The sequence below is a fragment of the Sphaeramia orbicularis genome, chromosome 19 (genome assembly GCF_902148855.1).
Source record: "Sphaeramia orbicularis chromosome 19, fSphaOr1.1, whole genome shotgun sequence".
Taxonomy (NCBI): Eukaryota; Metazoa; Chordata; class Actinopteri; order Kurtiformes; family Apogonidae; genus Sphaeramia; species Sphaeramia orbicularis.
Genome location: NC_043975.1, coordinates 26,395,189 through 26,420,756, shown reverse-complemented (window position 1 = coordinate 26,420,756; position 25,568 = coordinate 26,395,189). Strand labels below are relative to the sequence as shown.

General features: G+C 37.8%; 1 protein-coding gene across 6 annotated transcripts in view; it reads right to left on the bottom strand.

Annotated features, from left to right (window-relative positions):
• LOC115439534 (rho GTPase-activating protein 44-like) overlaps nt 1-25,568 on the bottom strand; it is a 75,870-nt gene that overhangs the window by 16,247 nt on the left and 34,055 nt on the right. For 4 of the 6 annotated variants that reach the window (XM_030163377.1, XM_030163379.1, XM_030163378.1 and 1 more), the window contains exons 2-14: nt 13,603-13,643; nt 12,898-13,017; nt 12,225-12,301; nt 11,070-11,181; nt 10,550-10,626; nt 7,893-8,010; nt 7,726-7,794; nt 7,548-7,629; nt 6,948-7,075; nt 5,688-5,799; nt 3,087-3,168; nt 2,307-2,387; nt 1,026-1,139 (exon numbers count right to left, since the gene is read on the bottom strand). In XM_030163377.1, the coding sequence (XP_030019237.1) occupies nt 1,026-1,139; nt 2,307-2,387; nt 3,087-3,168; nt 5,688-5,799; nt 6,948-7,075; nt 7,548-7,629; nt 7,726-7,794; nt 7,893-8,010; nt 10,550-10,626; nt 11,070-11,181; nt 12,225-12,268 (1,019 nt within the window). In that variant the 5' untranslated portion in view covers nt 12,269-12,301; nt 12,898-13,017; nt 13,603-13,643. Of the gene's footprint in view, nt 1-1,025; nt 1,140-2,306; nt 2,388-3,086; nt 3,169-5,687; nt 5,800-6,947; nt 7,076-7,547; nt 7,630-7,725; nt 7,795-7,892; nt 8,011-10,549; nt 10,627-11,069; nt 11,182-12,224; nt 12,302-12,897; nt 13,018-13,602; nt 13,644-16,163; nt 16,222-25,568 lie in introns of those variants that run through there. The other 2 variants (XM_030163381.1, XM_030163382.1) reach the window with 2 other exon arrangements.

Genomic DNA, 25,568 nt, shown 5'->3' with positions numbered 1-25,568 from the left:
GTGATGTCTTACTTCCTTCAACAAATGATTACATGAAAAAAACAAATAGGGGAAACACACATAGTGACTGATAAGGATATCAAATAGTGATGCAGGGGTCATCATTTCTAAAAGTCACCATTTTTGTCTGTCGAGCCTACATCACAGTTTCCAAACTAAAACAGGATCAACAGCATTTCCAAAAGTCTGTTTTTGGGATGTTAAAACACCTAACTTCCATGTGCCAGAAGTAAACAGAGCAAAATATACCCATTTTATTTTAAAACAAGTATTACTGTGGGTGTAGCATAAGTCAACAAAATTATTTCAAGTAAGGCTGCACAATTTTGGCCAACAATAAAATCCAGATTTTTTACTCTAAAAACTTGATTTTCGATTTCGATTTCTGGGTAAAACTACAAAAGACAACAGAAGTCGGCATGTCGTTTTCGTGTGCAACCTGTAATGCAACGCACTGCTCCCACTCTGGCATGTGATGATGAGATGCTGAAATAAGTTGGCTGTGCTGCTGTCTTTGACAGATACCGCCTTCAGGCAGACTTTGCAGCGAGGAATGGTTTGGTCTTCATCGGAAACTTCGAAGCTGTACCAATTCCACACAACCAACTTGCTCTTGCTATTTTTAGCCACGAACTTCTCACTCTTCTTAGCAAACGTCATTTGTGTACTAGTGTGTGGAGACCAAAGACTGTGGAGACTGCTCTCACAGTTCAGAGGAGGAGTCTATGGTAGCCCGGAGACACGAGAGAGATGAAATTCGATTTGACGATTACCCTTTTTTAAACATCCTCCTAATTAAATAATCCGATTTGACTCAAAATCAATTAATTGTGCAGCCCTATTTTCAAGTGAAATGTAAATAATTTTGAGCAATTATAGACTTCATTTGTAGGCAGCTGTGCAATAAGTTGGATAAATGTGTGTGACTTTGTTAAACACAACACTCTATAAACTAATTAAGTTTTGCTTATGCAATGCTGATTTTACATAACTCAATGACTAAATGTGTAGCTTATCTAACTTACCCTTCATTGTGTGTCCACAGCAGGTTTGGTCCCAGGACAATAGCAATATTTCCAGGCGTCATTTTATTCACATCCTGGTATTCAGTCAGTTTGGACAGGAATTTAATCAAATACCTGTTGTTAAATACACAGAATACAGCAATTGATGAAAGATCACATTACATTTCTGTGCAGGGGACATCAAAAGGACCAAATCACTTCTACAAAAAACACAAATAAATCAACTTGGTAACTTCATAAAACCAAACAGCTAATGAGTTAGTGGGGAGAATATCAGTCATCAGTAAGACAGTAGCTAGCTTCCTGAGTTAGAGTTTCTTGTAAAAAACTGAATGTAAATAAACGTTTCCCCAGGTTCTATTTATTTATAAAATTTTTTCTGAAAGATAAATGTGAAATAAGAGACGTAAAGTGAGAAATGTGAGAAATAATATCACAATACTGGGCTGTACTATAATCCAGGTCAGTTTTCTAACTCTTAGTTCTTTAGTTTAAAATCAGGTCATTCTCCAACAATAGACACACAATGTACAGTATGTAATGTTGTGGTTGTGGTTAGAACAAACACTTTGCTCACAACATGCCTTACATCAACAACTAAGCTAAAGCACGTTATTACAAGAAAGACTATTATTACTATTTCCCAGAGTCTTCATGGTGGCTGTAAGACATAAAAATGGGCTAGTGGGTTTCTGTGGCTTTCAGAGAGCAGCTGAGCTGAATGACTCATCCTGAGTTGAACTGCAGTTGAGTGAACATCAGGCAGCTCGTTCCAGTGAGCAGCAATCATCTGGACAGGTCTGACAGGTCTTCTCAGAGGAGGACTGTCTAAAAATACGTCCTATTTGTGCGATTCAACGATGATTTTGACAAGTGCTGCAGTATCTTGCGCTTTTGATTTCTCTCTTCCCTTTCTCTGCTTTTCTCTTTTGATCATAAGAAAAGCCTTTTAACACATATCCCCAGCTCACCTAAACCCAGCAGCAAATAGAACAATAGCTAAGCTAAGTCATATTTCTCAGCACTATTTCACACAGTGGTGAGTCTTTTATTTCTGGCAGGTGCCACTCAGGAGAACCCTACACTGATGTCGGGAATGGATTTTCTGTACTGTAGTGCTACCGCTGTTGTGAGTGTGGAGAAACACTGAGACGAGAAAGGTGACTCAAAATGAAATCAGAAGTCTTCCCTGAAACATGGAGTGAAGATGAAAGGGAAGAACACAGGCAGGGTTATGTGCAGGGGAAGAAAAGAAACCGCAATACTGAAATGGAGACTCACTTAAAGTTGTTGCCGTTAGCTGTCGGTAGTTTCTCACAGGCGGCGAGAAGAGCCTGCAGTCTTTTGTCTTGGTCTTGGATGCTGCAGAGAGACACATAAGTTTGATATCAAGGTGTTTGAAGAGGTTGATCAGATATAATACATCCTGTGAAAACGTTTACAAGCACAAAATAGTCTGCTCTTAGTATGAAATAGACAATATTATCATACACACACTGTATATTGAAATATAAGCCATGGTATATATTAACAAGTACACAAAAATTACACTATTATTCCACATGCAGCAGTTTTGCAAATTCAATACATGTTATACAGACAGGATATTCTAAATTAGTCCTTATTTGTGTAATGTAGCATTAACCAATTGAGTCATGTAAAATATATTAACATTATTTGTTTTTTATGACATTAAAAATATATGCATAATTTGGGGTATTTACAACAGTTTGCTCTGTGCACTTTATATGAAACAACTGCCCAGGCAATGCAAGGCTGGAGAAGAGATGGATTTCCAAAAGAAAATCCCACTTTTCTGGTCAGAAGGAGAAACACCCCTTTAAAATATTGTTCTTGAAAATCAACATGCAGACTGAAATGTTTCCAATGCAAACACTATTATAAAATTAATTTTCTTTGGAAAGGTAAACCACTAAGGAAGAATATTGTCCTTTTCAGAATAAGGGAAAAACTGCAATGTTTTGTGCATGTGAACATAGTCAGCATCACTACCAAACAGAAAACAGAATATATTTGATATTATGCTGAAAAGATACAAACTTTGAAGCTTGAATCCATTCATTGTACAGTTCAAATGTCATTAATGGTTCAGGGAGCTCTCGCAGGTAGGACTTCAAAGCACCTAGTGAGAACAAGGTAAATGCATTTATTCATACATACCATATCACTATGTGCATGTAATGCATAATGAAAATGAATACACGAGTTCATAATGTACAGAAGGAATGTATTGGTAGTACAAAAAGGAGCCCTGAAAAAAGAAAGAGATCAAATAAACTTCAGAGGAAGCAGCGATGACCTGATTAACACATTGGTGCCCAACACATAAGTGATTTGAGGGAATATAGAGAGTCTGATTCATTCATGTATTGAGCAGTATAAAGTTATACTCAGTGGGCCTGCGCTGTGATATGAAAGAAGCACAACGTGTCTGCTCTAAAAGAGCGGCAGTTTTGGCTAAAAAGGTTATTTTTGACAGCTTATTTCACTGTTGAAAAGTGGACCCCATCTATAGCACAATTACCTGTTCAAAATAAGAGAAACTATTTCTACTGTTTACTATTTCAACAGAGTTTGTGGGTGGGAGTACAATTTTCCAGTGCAAGCAATGGCTGACTGGGTTCCTCTGACTGTTCTGTCTTCTCCTTTCTCTGCTCTACTGCGTTCATTTCCCACAGGGATGTGTAGGATGGATGACAAACATCGAAGTCAGGGCATCCCTCACTGTGAGACAGCTTGGAGGCTGATGTCTGTGTGTATGTGTGTGTGTGTAAGGTTGTACAAGTCTCCTTGTCTGTGTCTGGATCTGTCTATATACAGGTATGTTGTGTGTGGTATGGGTTGGTTTTTGATAAACACATCAAATGCAGACAATTACATAATCAAACCTGTCATTCTAACAAAGAATGGTTTACTGTTTTTGATTGAGGCTGATTATAGTATGGACCCCCCACACCTCCACCAAGACCATCACCACCCCCCATGAGACTGGCTTGCAAATTAGATTAGCTGTTGGAGCTGTCCCAGTTTAATATGGGATCATTAGAGAGGAATATGGATTCATTTCTCTCTCTACGGTCTCTTCCCATGCTCCAGTGAACACAGTTGTCAGAATGGATTTGACTTGATATTTAATAGTGAAACATACTGTTGCTGATGAGCAAAAATATAATGTAATGAATCGCTAGTTTTCTTTATGTTTATCATTCCTAAATTCTACAAACAATATATATATATATATATATTTTAACCTCCAAATAAGCTTCCCCATTGTTCTTGAAAGGCTGTTGTCACTTTGGAGATACGAGTTACTGTACAGCAGCCGGCTCTAAAAAAGAAAAACACCATCCTAACTTAAAAAAGATCAATATCAGCGCCATAAAAGCTTGAAAGCCTGTTTTGATTTAAAAACAAATCAAAAGCAGTGATGGGAAGAAAAAAAACCATCTTCCTGTTTTTTCCTGCAGCCTCTGCAGAAGATAAACAATCCACCTGACACATATACCTCTTATATTTGGAATTCATGACTGTGTACTGTGGGATAATTTATTAAACATAGCATCTTTAATAAAGCAAAGGTGCTATAAAGTGAATGGACACAGTTCAGGAGGAAATGTTTTCATTTCTTTGCTTTCTTTCTATTAAACATAGGCAAATCCCCAAATTAGAAATAGTTGGAACTGTATATATATAAAACTGTATGTATTAAAAACATGTTTAATTTTCTTTTTTAAAGAAATATCCACTCTTCACATTCAGGAGGAAAAAGAAAAGAAAAGGTTGGAATAGGAGTAATTTGGGGCTAGTGATGAGTTAAGTTATTAACAATAGTGTCATTTATAATAGGTGTAATAGACTGTAATCATGATTTTGTATAAGGTTTGAGTAAGTTTATCAACAAATGCATGACAAAATGACTAAAAAGTTTTAAATCAGCATTCTTTAAAAAAAGATTGGAATAGATGTGAATATTTTCGTCTCTACAGTGCTGAACACTTCAAGAAATCTGAATGTATTTCAGTTTGTAAACGATCCACAAACACCAGTTCATCCCGTGCTCTCAAAAAAACCCTGTAATAAACAGTGTACATTTCCACTGATTTCAACTCATTATTAGGCTTAAAGTGGCCCCTGTTTTCAACCTGGATGTGAGGAATAGATGTATAATTACAAATGAACTGAAGACCAGAAAAAGTACAGTAAATGTTAATATCACTGCCTTCTTTTTAAATTTGTATTGTCCATACTGTCAGCAAACTTCAATTGAGTTTACAAATCAGGTCTTGCGTAATGTTGAAAATCTCATCACTTACTAAAGGCTTTAAAATCTACTGTATGAAAATGTAACGTCTAAACAGATACAAGACCACTGGGGTTTTTTCAAGAAGGCCAGATGCCAGATTTGGCAGCTCAGTTACAGTGAGCACGTTCTCCAGAAGGTGAGAGGAAAGATCTCTCAGATACACATGGTGACAGGGGGAACAGCCCACGGGTTTTCAAAAATGAGTTTGGTAATGAACAGCTGGTGCCAAATCTATCGCTGAAAGACACACTACGGACAGTGGGTCTCTGTCGTCATGGCAACAGTTTAGTTTCTAGAAGGTGGAGTGCACATATTTGAGGTTGTTGTCTGTGACTCACCTGCGATGGCATGTGGGTCTGCAGAATACTCCTGAACGTCTAACACTCCACAGTCTAATGACGCTTTTAGCTTCTTCAGCTTTGAGGCTGAAGGAGCGATTCTGAACAAACCCTGCAACACAAAAAAAATGTTTAGGTATCACAAGTGATGGTGTGGTCCTTAGACTCCTAGTTCTAAAGATTTAGGTGTTGGCCTGCAGCAGCTGAACCTGCATTAATAGACTGTTGTACCACTTGGGACCACTGGAAATAAACTATGTCAAACTGTGTCAAACTTTTTTTGCAAGCAGTTCCTTATCTGAGCTCATATATGAAGAGCAACATTGGGGGAAATGTGGAGTGATTTGTCTGTCAGCTTAACACTCAGGGAGATATTTGGCTCTTTAGCTGCTAAATGATCCACAGCATTGACCAGTTGGTACCTATGTTTCTGGGGTGTTTGTAGTTTGATGGGGTTTCATCACATAAACAACCTAAACAACCTTGGTAGGGCAGAGGTGAGATGCAGGGGGATAATTCTGTGAGATATACTCAGTTACCCATTTGCTATACATCCACTCTCTTTATGAATAAGAAAATGTGTGATCATTATGTATCTACAAACAGATAAAGACCTTTCCGAATAAGGGGGGGCAAAACTGTAACAAACATTATTTTGAGAATTTCTCTAAACATTTCTTTGTTGTATATTAAATCTAAAAAGCACAGAAAACCCAAGTGTTCTAGTAGGCAGACAAAACTAGTATCTCTATGGTATCTACTGTAAAATATAAAAATATCACAGAGAAAGACACTGACAAATTAATGTGACTTTTAGCTTTAAATAAAACTACATTTCCTAAACTCCTCTGCACAATTTCACAACACATTTTCTATTATCATTAAAATGCAAATGAACTTATTCATGAGATACATTTGTCCTTTCTTTTAATCTCTGTCAACAGAAAACATTAACTGTACTCTGAATATTTCTTCATTGAACAGTCATTACATGCAGGGCAATTAAAGCTAAACTGCTTGGAGTGATTAGCTCACTAGCTATAAGAGGCAAAAATAGGCCGTTTTTTATCATCACAGTCAAGGCTTATTTGTTTCTGGTTTTAAGTTAACTGTTTGGGGTAAAGAAACTGTGGTCTGGACCTCATTAAATATTATTCTTCATCTGTAATTAAGACTGATTTGACTTGTCTCACCATGTTATGTGATTAATGTGTATTTGTTGTACAAAAGTTAAATCACTATGTTCTGCTGGAGTCTGACCTCTTCCTGCATGCCACACTCCAACAGCATCGTGACACAGGCCTCTATGGGAAAGGCAATATCTCTCCCACTGAGCGCTAAGTGCTCCTCTAATGGTTTCCCATAGCACGGTTTCTCCACCCAGGATTCTGTCAAACACACACAAAGTGTTTTACACACACATTAAAAGACACACAGTCACTTAAAATACAGAGTCAGCTCTGCTTCTGGGATGATGATGCCGACTAGTGAATACTAATGTTCAGTAGATCAAAAGATTGCGCCTCATTGTGCTGCTAGCAAAACATAAAATGACTGAATAATGAAAGTACAATATTTTTGGGTGATATGGATAACAATGTCAGTGTATAAAATTATGATTCAGATTTTGATTTGATTTGATATTTGTGTGAAAACTTCTTATTGCACTGACAGCATTTCCATCGATGCTCAGCACAACAGACAATGACAACTCTGTAACAGCTAAGTTCAAGTCAGAATTGTCTGCAGGTGCAAAGAAACACATGCAAACAAAGAAACACTGGATCTCATTGTGACGTGAGAAACAGCAAATCCCCAAAGTAGGCTGCAGCTGTGTCTGTATGCTGGTATGAAACTCACCCTGATGAGCTTTGATCTGGGGCAGAACACTCTGAAGCAGCTCTAATGACTTCCTGTGGTACTCTGCCTGGGTTTCTATCAGCTACAGATCAGAGAGAGATAAGACATGGGTCTGTGATGGACCAGCAAAATGTTTTTCCCATGCGGTATGGTCCCTTAAGTGTGAGGTTGTACTTACTGTCTGGAAGTAGCTTGCATAGTCAATTTCTTTGGCCACAAAACTGTACATGTCTGCTGACAATTGATCCTAGTGGAAAAAGAAAATGTGTTTTTACACAACAAATTATACAAAAGACAGTAGCTGCTAGGAAATAACATTTTTTATTTATTTTTGAGAAGACTCACTCTACAGATCTCCATGCGGTTGGCAGCCTCCTCCATCTCTTCCCTGAGGTGGTCGGCCTTGGCTCCTGTTGGCTGCAGATTGCTGGACAATCCTGAAGACTTGGTAGACTGGTAGTACCTGGATACAGGAATTTATGGCAAATTTTCCTCAGTAAAACCATTGAATGGATTAAACAGTACTGCTTGAAAAACAGACAGACCACCAGACAGCTGGTGGAGCTGATAAACACAATATGTTTAACTTCACAAAGACTGTTTCAAATTTCCTTTATCGGCTTTATGTTGAAAGATAAAAAATGCCAGAAAAAGAAATATTTTTTGAAAAGGATTACCAAAGTCTTTGGCTGACAACATGACAAAACACTTGACACAACTTTTTCTTTTTTAGTTTTCTCTGTCAAACTATGCTCATCCCTCTCCCTCTGTCAGACAGTCTGTCTGAGCTGTGTGTCTGAGCGGTCTCTGGGTGGAGATAATATGTAGCACTGCCAGAGGAGCTCAGTGCACAGCAGGATGATGGGAAAATTGTCTCAGATTTGGGTCACCAAAAAAAAAACAAACAAACCACAATTTACTGACTGGACTACACTGGAGAAAATCACATTTCTCCATGTCAGAACTCATAATGGTACTGATATGACAGTTACTGTGGTGATTGTATGTTTCAGCAATTAGACAACAGGCCCAGAAAAGACAGGCAGCAAATGTGCACTGACATGACTGACACTGACAAGTCACAGCCACTAAGAGACTTTCACACCTATCCTAAAGTCAGAACTCCAAAAAATATCATAGTCAGGACAGATTCATGGTTTGTTAAAAGCTTCTAATACTTGAAAACATATCAATACATCCTAAAAGCAAAATGTGAAAACTTCTATCAAGAGACCAAATACGGGTTTTAAACCACACAAATAATCAGACATTTTTTAATCATATTACAAGCAAAGTCAACAGGACAGTTTACCTGATATAATGATATTAAAGCATAAATAAAGCAACAATCTTCTCCTCTTATCCACAGATTTGTTAAAAAATGTCTAAAAGTTGCACAACAACTTGGAAAAGAAATGTCAATTTAGCAGCATGTGTTAATCCTTCACTCAGTGTGACTGAACATGACTCAGCCAGTGGTCTCTGGTTCTTGAGGCCTGGGACGAGGACAGGATTGAGTTTAACAGCATGATGGGCTACTGAATCTCTGTGGAAGCTTTTACTATCAAATATTGTTCAAGTCCTGCAGTGAAATGGCAACATATCAAAAGTGTACCCCACCTTCTCCCATAAGTAGCCAAGATAGGCTCCGGCACCCCCATGACCCTCATGAGGACTCAGCGGTTCAGAAAAGGGCTGTATGGACATTGCTGTTTACCTCCAAAAAACAGAGTATAAGGGATACACTTTGAAACTAAATGGCCAAATAGTCCAGTGTTTTTCAACCTTGGGATCGGAACCCCACATAGGGTTGCCTGGAATTCAAATGGGGTCATCTGAAATTTACAGTAATTGATTAAAAAAAAAAAAAAAAACATACTAATAAAAAATATATGGTGAGTTGAGAGAGACAATCATAATACATAAAAGACATGACAAACTGAAGCTGAAACTGAAGCACTGTGGTTCTGTTTATCTTTCAAATGTTCGTTGTGGCCAGTTTAAGATACTGCAGCTCTTTCATAATTCATAGTTTGAGTTATTGTTTGTTCAGTATTTATTTGCAGCCTTGTAAATACAAGCTGGACTGACTGTACATATCCTGACCAAGGAAAATAAAATTCTCACTTTGTGCAGTAACTTAACCTGGCTTTTCTGCCTCCATCCATAATAGTATACATTATTTAGCCTAAATGTCATCTAAAATTAACATTTATTTGGAACATAGTATTGCAAACTATTACATGGTCAAAAACAAATTAATTTTAGGAAAAAAAAAGTATCTGTTTTGAAGGTCTTGATTTGCCAAAACAGGTTGGGAACTACTGAAATAGTCCATTCTTCAATGAAGTCAAGCCAACAAAAGAGAATAGTAAAAGTAATGAGTATATATATATATATTTTTTTTTTAAAGCACCATTTCGTAAGTTTCCCCAGAAAATTTTATATTTATTTATGAGCATTTTATGCTTTTATTTAATAAAGACAGCAGAGTGACAGGAAATGTGTGAAAACTTAATATGGGAGTGACATACAGCAAATGGTCCAGCTGGGAATTAAACCAAATATTTGCTGGTCAGAACACTTGCGCCCTAACCACTCACCTGTTGCATCACCCCAGTATCAAAATTCTTTGATATTGTGAACCTTTTCTTTACATTTTTTTAACCTATAATGTGTGTATTAATGCATGCTATTAATCTAGGACCTTCACTTGTTTTTTAAGCTTTATTTATACTTTATTTAAGAGAGATGTAATTACTTCTTCCACTATTTGTGGGAAAAAAATGGCATTAAGTGAGGTTTCTAATGGCAGACTACACAGAGTGAGGAGTGCTGGTGAATCCAGACAGACGACAGATACAACTTCACTGTGTGCAATCAAATCCCAGTGACATTCAGTGGGAAGCTTCGAGACCAGTCCATTCACAGGGGATGGAGTTTCTCAGACCTCAGCCAAGTCTCTTTCTCTCATACACACACACAAACAGTACCACACTTACCGTGTGCGTGCAGAGTCCATGTCCAGGACTAGTTTTGCTAAATGTTTTCTTTGTTTCTGGATATTTGGGATTTCCACCTGAGAGGACAGAGCAAAGAGTTCAGTCTGTTGTCTGTTGGTGTGAACATACAGGCACAGTATTGTGAGAGGATTTGAGCAGCTTCTTGGTCTCATGAAGATTGGTTTACTAGATAATTTACAGAATGTAATCAGAGTGATATATGTCCCCCATTATTCACATTTAGGTGTGGAACAAACGAATGCCCCTTCATCAAAAATATCAGAGCAGGTTTGTTTGAAAAGATCTATTCAGGAAAAATAGCTACAACTACAGCTACAAATCAACCTTTTCTATTTAACTTCTTCTTTCCCCTTGTTTTATAATCAGATAGAAGGAAATACGAGGACTTTTGTTTGGTATAGCTGGAGCGTTTGTTATCCTGCAGAATAATTTGTTGTTGCCATTAACTTTATTGTCGGACATTAATTACACAGTCCTCTGCACAGACTTGTTTCAGTACCTCTGCAAGGTCGTACAGTGGCTCGATCACATCTCTCTCGATAGTGAGCTCGAAGACGATGAGCTCCTGCGCGAGCCTTTCCTGTGTATCGCCACAAAGCTTTAACATCTTCCTGTAACAGCCAATAAGAACATCCAATCATTAGTGGATAGTAAAGGGGTGGAGAGCTCATGTCACAATGTGAAATGTACTGTATTTAACAAAGTAGTGTTTTGTTTTTTACTTCAAAAAATCTGTGATAAATAGTAGTGATGCTACAGTAAACAATAAAGTTATTTTGTTGACTATACAGTAGAATACTTAATTTTTTTGAAGACTACCTAAGCATCTGAGAGTGTTAAAGGGGTCATATTTTGCTTTTTTAAATGGAATTATGCATTTTCAAACATTTCCCTGTGGTCTACATAAACTGTAAATGCTATGCTTGGCTCTGAATTCTTCAATAATTCAACTCCACAGGCCCATCTTCAACCCTATTTCTGAGTAATGACACAAGAAAGGTTGTTTTGAGCACTGGCCCTTTAAATACAAATGAGCCACTTCCCACCCCACCCCCTCCAGGTTGTTGACCGTGCTGCTCTGTCCTTTTTCTCCATACTTTGAGAAATGTTCGTCAGAAGTCTTGACCATATACGTGCAAATGTCATGACGTAACTAGTTATAGACGCAACAAATTAAGAAGGAATTAAAACGGGTTGTAGAAATCCACACAATTTTTGCCAAAATGAATATAAAGATAGCTTTGCAGCACCTGGAGGGTTCAAATTCAAACTTTTTGAACTATTAGGGTCCCCAAATATACAAATAAATGTACCAAAGACTAATAAAAGTGAGTTCAGCAAAATATGACCCCTTTAAAGTCTAAAGAAACTGAATTCTAGTTAAAAATAACTGACTGAAAATACATAATTAAATTACTAGATTGATTTATCCTACTCTAAGCCATATGGTATGTCCTTCCACACTGATGCTAACTGTACTGTATATATGTGGACATGGATGAATAATCAGCTGTGGGTTAACGAGTGACAAAAACATTCCTTTCCATGTCAGCGCTTTTAGAAAAAAAAAATGCTGCCAGTGTTACAGAATAATCAATGATTATATAAATTACTGTCACTGTGCTTGTGTGTGTTTGTGCGTGTGTGCACTCACCCTAGTAGAGACTCGTCCCCGAGCACAGCCGCCCCCTCCACCATACATTGTGCTAATGTTGTGAGGGGAAGCTTTTTCTAAACAAACAACACATGAATCATCCTGTGAGTGACTTCTCATTAGACCAAATGCAATTCACAAATTAATGAATCACATAGAGTATTATCTGTAAAACACATAAAATGCACAGACAGGAGAGTCCAGTACAGCAGGAGGAACCTGAACATGATATTTAACCTCCTAAGACCCAGGAAATGTCAGCAAAGTACAAGCTTTTTTTGTTTTTTATTAAATAAGTGCCTGTATTGGAAACATCATGATGCAACAGTTTTTTCAGATGCAGTTTTTAACATTTTTATGGAATGTCCTTTGTGGTGGACAGTTTTCTTTTCTTTTTTTTTTGTATAAAGTTGTGAAACTCTTGTCCACAAATGTGAACAGAAAACCCATAGCTGGGTCTGAGGAGATTAATTTTGTAATGATGCTTCCTCTTACAAAAAAACATATGTGGCTCTCTGAAAGTGTCTCTATAAATAAGCTATTTATGATGAAGACTGTATAAAAGAGATATGTTATATTCAGTAGCAAAATAACAATTAATTACATAAACCAGCTGACAAGAACACAGAGTTTTAGGGTGCATTCATCCTATGAATCCAGGGGGACTTCTCACCGATGGGGATCTGACAGACTTCTTGTCCACATCCACACCCTGCTGGCCTTGCAGACAAGCGGTCAACTTCTTGTGTGTGCTGTGGGAAACCTGTTTGACCAGTTCCAGACGTTTCTCCACCTAATAAAAACGGAACAAGAAGGACAGTTTAACACACATATACTGCAGCTGCAACTACATGCACTTAATCATGAGCAGATTACGTCATTTTTGGGACAGTCTCTGTGGCGGTTGGAGACATGCACATGCAGGTACTATAGCCTTAGGATCTAAACAGTCTGATTAAAAATTCTGACTCTGCAGCTTTGGTCTCTAAAAATACTGGTGTCGAAACCAGGCCTTCTCAGCTGGAGAGGCAAATAATAGACCATTACCTGCTTCTCCTAAAATGCCCCTCATTTCATTATTAAACCGACTCAGTGGAACTGATGTTGCTGCCACTGTGGGTGTCATTAATCATCAGATCAATTACAGTGCTGCCCCCCCCCCCCCCCCCCCCAAGTCAATCAATGGGGACGTTCAGCCTTTTGTCTTCCATTTCAGCAATTATTAACTACGCTCAGTTCACAAAATTGTTTGAGGACTCATTTTATGCACACTGAATACTTAGCACTAATTTCCTGTGAGAGGTAGCACATCGTGTAAAGTAGAAGGATGCTGAAGACATAAACACAAACACACACATTCATTATTATGTAGTCATACCTGTAATAGGTCTTCACTTAATACTTCTGTTTTTTTCAGCCCTGGGAAGAAAGAGAAGAGGAAAAAAAGACTGTTTGTGTAGAACATGGAATTAAATTATATAAAATCATACCGTGGGAACTGGGTAACATACACAGTGCCACATCCCGCCTTCATTCTATTTAGAGTGAGGGAATGTACAGGTTTTACATGCTCTCTGGATTCCAAATCAAAGACAGCGTAGATAAACTGATAATAAGTGCCAGATAAATGTAATTACATGCTCAAGTGTGATAAAATATTTCTTGAAAAGCCTGTTAATTACCAAATTTCAGATAATGCAATACAACTGTATGGTGTTCAATGGATGATGCAAAACTTAATAATGAAAATAACATAAAAGAGGCATGAATTAATGTAAAAGCACAACAGTGTTACATTAACTGTCAGAGTTCTGTAATAACATCATGCACATTCCAGCCTCCAGAGCTCTCAAATTTCCCATTATCTCCGAATTAAAAGTTTCACAGTTGCTGCAGGCCACCTTTTGGAGAATTCACACGAAAGATATCGACTGACTCATTTGAAAACCTTAAGGCTGGGATACACAGGAGAGTGTGAGGTGTAAAAGCCATGTCAATCGACATTATTGCCTTGAGGAGGAATGGAGATTGACAACTTGACCGAAATCAATGAGGGTATTACAACAGACTGAGTGACTAGGAACTAAAGGTCAATCAAAAAAAATACAGACTGCTGGTGCAAAAGAAGTGAAAAACAGTTCAGGCAGCACAACAACAATACTTTCATCTGACTTTTTGCAATTTGTTGCAGCTTCTAATCCTGTAAAATGTGGTTAAGAGCCAACAATACAGACATCCAGAGGAGTGCCTGTAAATAAATGAAGGCAAACTAGAACCTTGATGTTTTTAACTCATGCACAAAGTGACCTGCTACATAATTCTGTCTAATCTTCCATCCAGCTCCATAGATATTGATTATACATCAGGCTGCAGTCTGGTCTTGCCTTCCTAAAAGCAGTCTGACATTTAAATTCTCTTTACTGGAATATTATCTTCAGAGTTAAGATATAAGTGAGCTTCAGCCAGATCAAGGCCTGTTCCGTTGCCGATTTAGAAATCCTCCTGTTTTCCCAATCTGAGGAAAATCTCACCGAAAAAGCCTCCATTCTGACTCATGACACAGCTGTGTTTGTTTGACGTTTTACAGTAACAGGCTGTCAACATGCAGTCTGAAGTATGAAACCTGTGTTAACAAGATAAATATCCTCTGACGTCAACCCCATTTTGACTGAACCTGTTACATTAAACTTTGTTACACATGATTTTACACAAACAGAATGTAATTTCTACTGCTAAGCATCTGTTCATCACAACAGCAACAACAGATATAAGAGTAGAGGACATTGTGAAGCAGTGTTGGATCATCGGAGTTGTTGTCATCACGAGTGCAGCTGAAAATCTGGCTTGTCTCGAACAGATGTTTCCAAGAGTTTTATTTGTTTTAAGTTTAGTGACATAATTTCATTCAGATGAAACAACTGCAAATAACATTAACAGCGCTAAAAAAAAATATGATTCCGACAAAATGAAAATGTACCTGAATTTGAACATTGTTGTAAACATTATGGGACATAATATAAGCACAAAAATCACAAAATACACAGCATGAGCCTTGTACTTTTTGGATATTTGTAGGAGTAGTCCAAAGTAAAAGATTCACTGCATAAAATAGTGAACATTACAATAGTTGCAATTATACTTTTGTTATGAGTAAAATGGTGCACCTGAAAAACTGAATACTTGCCGCCGTAGGGACCCACACATGGTGAAACAGGTAGGGGAAGTTTTAGAAAAAGGTATTTAATTCAATGGGAAGGCATTCTTTAAAGATTTACAACCAAGCACCCCAGCCATTTTATGCAGTACCTAAGCCAAATTAATGCAAAATCAATGTGCACTAACTAAAATAAATTTCCCCTTATCTAATGGTTGTGGTGTTTCCTTGATGGATTTCTTTAGCAACTTTTCTTTTTAAACTTTTTGGATGAGGATTATTTCTTATCTACTATACCTGTTCTTTTTGAAGTGCAATATAATGGTCCAAAATTATGTGAAAATATATATTTTTTTAGCTGATAAGATAAAATATACTTTGTTGATCCCCAAGAGGGAAACTCTGAGTTCATGAAAATTAGATCTCTTAAACAAGGACCCTAAAACCCCCACTCATTCACCAAACTCTTCCACAAACTTAGATAAAACACTTTAACCCAGATTGCACCTAGGCCCTTTGAAAAACCAAGGTAAATCCTGAACAGTCACAGCAAATCAACATGCTAAATTCAATCAGCATTATCACAATCTAATACGATCTACAACAAAAAGAAGCTGAGATCAATAAATCAAAACACCCAACAATTCTGTCTTAACCAATGAAGTCTGCTGTACCTGACTTTGAACAACACATCCCTTGTCTGACACACAACAGACCATTATTGAGTCAAAATAAAGAGAAAAACACTAGTAAGGAAACCCTACATTGCCCTTTTCTAGACTTACAGAGCCGTGCTGTTCCTGCGCGAGGCTCTAGTCCTGCTGATCTGTAGCTTTCTCTTCCACATCCCTCCTGCGACCAGGAGGGAAACCACCTGGTTTCATGCAGGAACTGAGTAACACAAAAAGAACGTGAAAGGAGGAGAACAGAGTGCCACAAGGAGGAGAATGAAAGACCGAGAGAGAGTGAGGGGCAGGGCAACTTAAAGAATGAGACCTGACTATCTGGTCCTTTCACTTTCTCTCATCACCCACCAAACTCTGTCGTACTGTCTCTCCTTTACTCTCCAAAATATAATACAGTAGTTTACATGTTTCCTACAAAAACAAGACACAATCCTTATTCCTGACAAACCAAGTTACTTGTTTTTAATCTTCTTTCTTGTCTTTCTCCCACATGGAGACAAATTCACATGTTTTTGCTCATGTCCTGGTTAGATTATCGATCTTGTTGATGTAGAACGGCTGGAAGAAGAATAGAAGACAAGATCTTTCAATTCTTCCATTTCCTCTGCTGCATGATTCAACTCTCAGTGAAGGTAACGTTTTTGAATATAAGGCTGACCATTGTTTAGAATTTAGTAGCAACAAATCTCATAAAAAGAGCTATAGCTACCTACTATGTGACTTATCTTTTAATGCTACTGTATCCTGTCTCTACAGATACACATTTTTCAGTTATTTCTCTGGGACTATTTTATGGTTCACATTACAATTTGGACCAATTAGAAAGACTTTAGAGTAAACTCTGCCCAAATCCCAAATTCTTTTATATAATATGGATTGCATAACCAGTCAACTTTTATTGTAAAAGTGTATGCTTTTTAATTTTTTTTAGTTTTGTCTATATTTAAGGAAACAACGTCTAGCATTACACACGAAAACAGAAGCTATATTTTATTTTTATTTTACCTTTGCTGAATGACAAAATCAAAGTTCTAATTGTTTTTACTTCTTGTAAGTTTACAGTTTTACTTCATTCATATTACTTTAAAGTACTGTTTTTAGCATTGTGAGGAGCTATGTTTGACTGAAAGTCTTGAAATTCTAACTACATTATGCCATTTACTACTCAGAAATGAAAGGTTAATATTTAGCTGGCTAGCTCATAGCTACCAATGTTAGCTAGTGAATTTAGCAACAGTTGGCTAGCAGCTAAAAACCCAGTTAGTTATATTAAATTTAAGTTGGTAGAGCCCAAACGAGCAAAATGAGAGCTAAAATTGTGACTACATATCAGGTGGACATACACATAACTTCAAATCAATGCTAAAATGATCATTCTTACCACTTCCTGTCAAAATCTAAATGTGAAACAAGCTAACAATTTAAATGAATTTGCTGAGCATTGCCTTCATTGCTCATCTCTGCTGCTCCCAAGTGATTAAAACAGTTGTAGTTAGATTTAACGCTGTAAAGCAGAGTTTATTTCAAAAAGGAACATGCAGCATATTAATATGTTTTTCTGTTTCTTTTCATTTGGTTTGTTGACTGTTGACACTAAGGAGTATCTGCAGCATCACCAGCATATCAACCAGTTTGTGCATCTGTGTATCTGTAAATATGATATGTGACTATATGTATGTTAAATGGGTTGGGTTATGATATTGATTTAGTCATGTCTAATATGGATCCTCTTAGTGGATGCAGTAGGTTGTTTTTTAGTAGCCTATGTGTATAGCATTAGCTGAGTGACAGCCCAGTCTGTTAGCAGTGTCTATATGACTTAACCTAATTTATTTCTGACACAGCCTGTTCACAAATGCAGGATTTTTGCCCAGGATTTGAAGTGGAATAAATCACTCGCAGACCATCTCTCTCTGGATTCGTTTCCTGTCTGACAACAACAAGAAGCTGTAAGCAAGATTTACTGGCTCGGTGAATTCAGCTGTGGGATAATGATGCTCATGCAAACAAACACACACTCTCTAATGAGCAGGTTAGCAATTAGTCAACACTACTGGAAGGTGCTGCGCTGCTCTTTCACACACAGTTTTATGCAGACTAACAACGGTAATCGAAACATGCGCCCACACCAGCGCACAAACCCAAACAGCTCACTTTGTTTCTCACTCTCTTTCTTCCTTTTCTCCTCCTTGACAGCTGTTTAGATTGCACACACATAAGCCTCAATGCTCTTTAGGGATGGCATGATAAATGTAAAGCTTTACTACAAAACAAACTACTGTCAGCTGCTACAGCAAGTTCTTCCACCTCATCAATAAAAGATTCAGATAGGAACACTTTGGATCTCATGTTTGATGACTTTTTCTTGAACTCACTGGGCTGTATATTTGGAAGAATACCTGGAATATGTATAAGAACATCTACACAGACATCAGATTATTCAGTTGTCTTGCTATAACTGTCATGTCTTCAATTACCAGCAGGAGGCAAGATTCGATAACACTCCGACTGTTATATATTAAAGTATATTGAAGCTCAGCTCTATAAAACCACAGCTTTAGCATAATGCACCTGCGGTACTCGTGGATGTCTGACTATAGTGGTGACATTGTGTTTGTGTAGCTGTTCTGAGCAATGAGGCAGAGAGCGCACATTACAAACTCTCAGCAGAATCTGCTGATTATTTTTTACTTTTATTTAGTCAAATGTTCAGATTCAGTGTAAAAATAAGTACAGTGAGTATGAGAGATGATGCAGCTAACACGCCTTATGTTCAGTCCTGCCTCTGCATGTGGAAGGTGTAAGAGAAAGGTCATCTGTCGGTGCTGAGGGATTTTGTTATTGTAACGTAGCATGACGGGGGTCACAGCTGAGGAAGGGAGAGGCTGAAAACACATGGCTCATATTTGGGAAAGAGATAAAAATCAAAAGGGACACAAATAGGCACTAAAAAGGAAGTGGGTGGAAGACATGCAAGCACCGAATATACTGCTTATATAGAAGGGGCGACGGTGTTTAGAACCCGATCATTGTCTATCCATATGACTCTGTTTCTTCTGTGTGCAGTTCAGTTAATTGTCTGACACATCAAGGGCGTTACGGCATCCTGAATCAGAGCCTCAGCAACACACTCAGTACTTTACTGCAGCATCAGCTACTGTCGTCACACACGGGATTCCCACTGGCACAGAGTAAAGAGGGAGGATACGAGGGGGGGTGATGGAGAATACAGAGGGAGTTGGAGACAAGATGACAAGAACAGAAGAACAGGGTTTGATGGTGTTCATACAATCTTTCAGAGTGATTTAGAAAAGGAAGTGGAGTGAAAGGCAGTTGAAATATAGGCTACTTGCTCTTATTATGGCTTAATTCTCTGTTTTTTCACCTTCACTGGTCTGATATCCTCTAAAAAGGTATTCACACTCTAAAAGACTGAAAAGGCCAAAAGCACTGATGCATTGCAACTACACATTTTTATTTTAGCTCTGCTCTTTCTGTAGTTGATGTCCTTCTACTGAGTGGAGACAAATTATAGGTTTGTAGTAATTACTCATTTGTGGCTAAGGAAATAAAACGCTTTCAATGACTGCGAGGGATGGTTGAAGCAGGAAAAGACAGCAAAGATGTGATACTTTAGGGGCAGCTTTGAGAAAAGCAACAAAGAAGTCAGCAAACTAAACAACTTGTCATATCAGTCCCTGGACTTTTTCTTGTTTTGTGTGTTTCCTGTTTTATTTTGTTAGTTTCCCTCATGTGTCTTGTCTGGTGTCTTTACTTCCTCTTTGTGTTCACCTTTGTCCTGATTACCTGCCTCCTCCCTGATTGTCTCCACCTGTGTCCAATTGTCTTCCCGCCCTCTTGTGTATTTAAACCCTGTGTTTCCCCCTGTTCGTTGCCAGTTCGTTTTCAACCCTTGGTGTGATTACTTACCAGTGTTTTTTGATCCTGCCTGCCTGCTGTGACCTGTTTTGCCCCTCGACCTCCGACTCTGCCTGTTCCTCGTCTGCCTGCTCGTCTGTCTTCGACCTGGTTTGTCATCACACCTGAGAATACGCCTGACCCCTGTCTGTTCCTCTGCCTTGGTGCCTTTTCCTGGTTTTGACCCCTGCCTGGACTACTGGTACGTGAGCCTGCCTGACCCTATGTACGTTTGCCTGTCTGATAGTCTGCCCGTGTATGACCTGGTCTGTCCACTTATTCTCCTTTGCTCTCTCCTAGTCGGGTTCCCCTCGTGTGCTCCCGACCTGGGCTGTAACGAGGTTCACTTAAGATCCGAAGCCGAGACGAATCCCCATCTCTGTCCAGCTGAAGATACATTCATTACCATTCTGTGTGAACCTGTTACTCTGATTATTTCTAATAAATCCACTTTAATTGTACTCCTGTCTAAGGGTCTTGCATCTGGGTCCAGTACTCGTACTATCTGTCCTAACACAACTGTCAATGCCAAATATCATATACAGTCAAAATACATAATAACCACACTAATTTTCCTTTACTAGCTTTTCTATTATTCAACAATGAATAAGGCTGAATGCAACACAAAGCCTCCTGTTTAGTTTTCATAACAAGACATATTATATCATAGAGAAAACCAACTGTTATTTGTAGGTGTTGCTGAGGTAATCTGTTTACTAATAGAGGTGGATAATATCTTAATTGAACTCATCTCATCACTTTCTTTTTCCACATTTTTCCAGCAGTTTTTTCCAAGAATAAGTCCAGTTTTTCTTCTTGATCTCATTCGACAGGACAGCAGAATGTGTAGGCTTTCATGTTCCTGGATTGTTCTTACACACATTGTTGTCATATTTACACAGCTTAACACGTGTTGGTGTTCTTTCTGCTAAATGGGTCTTTTTCTAGGAAACCAACCAGCTCAACTGTTGTTTTAATAAAATGAACAAGTGCAGTGGTGACAGATGCATTTCATCGCATCAGACATAAGAGATTAGTGCAGCTCCCTGGAGCAGATTGGTCTTTACTGCTACAGTAAAGGGCATTATGGTAGTTAGCAGTTAGCTATGTTTGGAGGGATACTTCGGAATATAATAAGTTACAGTAAGTTACTAATGAACATGTTAAAATGTAAAGGATTATAGGTATGGGTACAGATCTCCTTTGAAACATGTATTGTGCCTCTCTGTTTACTCACCCTTCATTTTCCAATATCTCTGTCAAAACTACTACACAAAAACCACTTCAAACCAGTACACACACTTGAACAAACCATTATTTCTGCTGGACAGCAAAGAGTGGATGCAGTAGACCGGAGTTTTTAAAAATCTTCACGTAGGATAAGAACAATGCATGTGAAGAGTAGCACAAATTCAACAAGAGAACCAATCAAAACAGTGCTAGAAAAGAGACTGCTGCTCAGTGGTGGCACCAGGATTTTAAAAGTGGGGGGGGGGCAACTGGAGGGCAAAGGAAATGTTGGGGGGGTGGACAAAAAATTTTGCGCATAGCGCGAAATTAACGCTTTGCGCTTTAGCGGCTGCAATATATATATATATATATATATATATATATATATATACATACACACACACACACATATATATATATATATATATATATATATATATATATATATATACACACACACACATATATATACACACACACATATACATTATACAGCTATACATTATATATATATTATATATATGCATATATACATTATACATTATATATATGTATATGTGTGTGTGTGTGTGTGTGTGTGTGTGTGTATATATATTTATATATATATATATATATATATATATATATATATATATATATATATATATATATATATAATGTATAGCCTATCTGTTACACTTTATATAGAGGGAAATTCACCACACAACTGATAAGCGATACCCACAAGCACGCAGCAGTGGGGCTTTGGACAATAACCAGCTGGCCTTTGAGAGAATCCTCTATAGATGCGTGCATGGAGGGGGGGGACTGTCTGCCTGGTTGTATTATAAGTGTATCAAAAATGTGTCACGTACGCTTTCATTGATGGATTTTTCATATTTCTTCGTTGCCCAAATTTTCCCAAAGATTTGCCCAAATCTGGGTGGGGGGGCAACTAGGGGGGCCGCCACTGCAGCTATTACTGTTGGGGGTGTTGGGCTAAAATAAAACTTGAAACTAAATGTTACTGAGCCAAAATCTGCCAAAAAAAAGACATTCATGCAGAATCATACCAAATATTAAATTATACATGAAAAAAACATTCAGATGCAACCCCTTTCAAATATGCTTTTATCGGTAACTGTAATGGATTACAATTACATTTATTTACTAACATTTGTTTAATTAATTACTCCCCATCACCTACATTGATGAGTCTTTACTTACTGAACATTTTATACTGACTATATTCTAAAATATTTTATATTCAAATCAACACCACTACTCCTCTTACTGACAATTCTTTCATTTTGAGTCCAAAATCATTATTTATATATGTATTATTTAATCACATATTGGAAGAGTTTATTCATTTGTTGGAAACAACGCAATATCTAAAGGAAAACACAAACCTCAGAGGTTGTGAAATTTCTGATCTTTTCTCTGTACAGCTGTCTGCTCTACAGATGAGTAAGTAAACGGCCACTCTAGAGCACATACCTCCACTGCAGAGAGAAGTAATGTAATTCTGTTCAATCAAACCCTTTTACACAATGTCCAGGACCCGCTCCAAATTTTAATGGGTCCATGCTTGGCCCAGGCTCTATTCTTCCACCAACATACATGAAAATTGTTGCAATAGCTTTATGCAGTCCTGCTCAGAGACAGACTGACATATGTGTAGTCAAAACATGTGTGGCTGTAACTGAACTAGCAGCAGGAGATGAGAGTCATTCTTTTTATGTGCTTTAATATATTCATTGCATGTTGCCCGACTGGACTTTAAGTTGATGAAGCAGGAGAAAAAGAAAGAAGTGATATGTCTCGTAATTTCACTAAGCCAGCAGGATACAGTGCACTTTCACTGCATTATGCAATACATTAGGATTGAAATGTAAAATGCTCCCATAGACTGAATATTCAATTGAGTCCATCTAATGCAGGGAAATCAGAGTATTATGAGGGAAAATGGTTCAAGGACAGAGTGCTCCCCCAGGAGAAATGGTCCAGGTGAAGTCAGATTACCCAGCATGCTTTTCTCTGCCACTAAATGGGGGGGTGGGGGTTGCTATGGCAGCAGGTGTTCCTGTGACGGAGCGGATGGATGGATCAAACAACGAAGTGGAGAAGGCATGTGAAGATGAATGGAACGCCGGAGTGAAGTCATTCTTTTTCACAGAGGAACTGATGCCAGCCTGGGGTGCAGCGCCGGTGGCCGAGCTTTCATTTGTCACAACCGCACAACCACCCACCATGAGATCTGTATCTCCCCTTGTTGCACTCACAAACACATACACGTTCGTGCACACACATCTTCGTTTGGCTTCAAGGTCACCTGCTTCTCTTCACTGACTGTGGGAGTGGGGGTGGAATAAGAAATCATCATGGATCTTTTAAACCTGACCCATGTATCCAGGTGAACAATAAATTGTCTAAAAAAATGTAAATCTGTGCATAAAGATGCAACCACATGCAAAAAAGCTTTTCTGTGGATACAAAATAAACATAACTACCAATGTTTCTTTCTTTGCACAAAAATCTAATCTTGTAAGCTAATAACTTTTTAACCCCATATTTATTTACATCCAGGGAAACTAAATCTGCAGGGTATGAAAAACTGATCACAGAGCAGATGTTCTTCTAGACCAAAAAATTACACATAAACACAAAGCTACTTAAACTACACCATGACAATGGAAACTCTGTCAGGCAAAAATATGACTAGCCCTATTATTTCAGCAATAACACTAAAACGTACACATATAAAAGACAAATAGATTATGAAGTATAATGAGTCAAATTAGACCCACTATGGTGCACAGTCTGGTTCAATGGAAGTAGTCTACCAGAATATGGCTCAATATTTCTGTTGTGCAGTGGTGACATTTTTATTCATAAAGTTTATTTGATAGGGACAATGCAAATTACATAGTATAACTTCTACCTGTTACAAACAAGCTGCAGTAACTGATGATTCACATAAGGAGATTATAGTTTCCATCTCCATCTACATAGCCTAGTCATTGCCCTTCCTTCTGTTATTTGTGTGTTACTGTTTTGGAAAGCTACATGAAAGAATAATAACCATCAAGCTGCAAATCCACCCATAAAATGGCAAGTTTTGGCAAAGACAAACAGGATTTAGTCATTTTAATACCATAGCCCTTACTCATATGCAAACATTATCCACCAAAACCACTTCCCTTCACTCAAGAATTAATCAAACAACCCTGATAACTTTTATCATTATTCCAGGACAATAGTAGAGGATGCCAGATTTCTCTACAGCACTGGTGTAGCACTAATGAAATGTGGCGACACAGTAGGTCTGGATATGCTAGACTATGGTGCACTGTATGACTGGTGTAATGGCATAATACAACAACACCCACAGTTGAAGAAAATTATTTAAGATTAATTCCTTCTCTTTATATCAATTTAAATTCATATTTGTGTGTATAGTGTCTGCCTTTTTCTGTGTATTTATCCTATACAATAAAACCACAGCAATTTTTGTCCGCAAAAGTTGCAGTACTATATACACTATATATTTCCAAAGATATATCATGCATTTTACTAGTGTTGCTATTGACAAAAACTATTAGAAAACCACTTAAGAGCTACTGTTGTCACTTAACACCAACGCAGGTCAGTTCTGGGAATTAGCTCTGGGCTGGTGCTAATACCAGGTCAGCGTTGGTCCAACAATCTCACATGAACTGTTTTTTTTTCTCCCACAGGCACCACAGAGTTATATCAACAAATAACCGTATCCATTTGGATTACAGCTTCACAACACCAGTGTCATCTTCAAGAACCAACTTTGATGGACCACATTGTTTCTTTACAAGTCTCATGCCCTGATTTTGTGAATGTGCACTGTTATAACTCCATAATCAACTGTAAAAAAAAAAAAAAAAAAGGGTTTCACATCATTTTAGCTGCTCCTGTTGGTCACAATAATCCCAACCCGAGCTTCTTATTTCAGTTATTTTTGGTTCCAGATCAGCAATGTGTTGGTTTGTCCTGAGAGCCAACTATTAACCATCAAGACACAAAGAGCTGGTTCAAGATTAAGCACTAGGAACATGAGAACTAATCATTTTAAGTAAAATCCAGAGACACAGTTCTGATCCTGTAACTATTCACCAAATGTGTATTATTCTGCCAAACAACTAAAGGTAGTTTACAACAAGGCCCGTATTCACTTATTGTCAAATTTATGTTTTTAATTTAGAGTTGCACTGACAGACACTCACACAATTTTGGAGACAATACTAACTAACTCAGTAAGTGCTGAACAGATTAATTAACTTCTGAATTGCATTCTCAGTCTTTGACAGTAAATTTTCAGCTCAAAACCCAAAACAAAGGCTC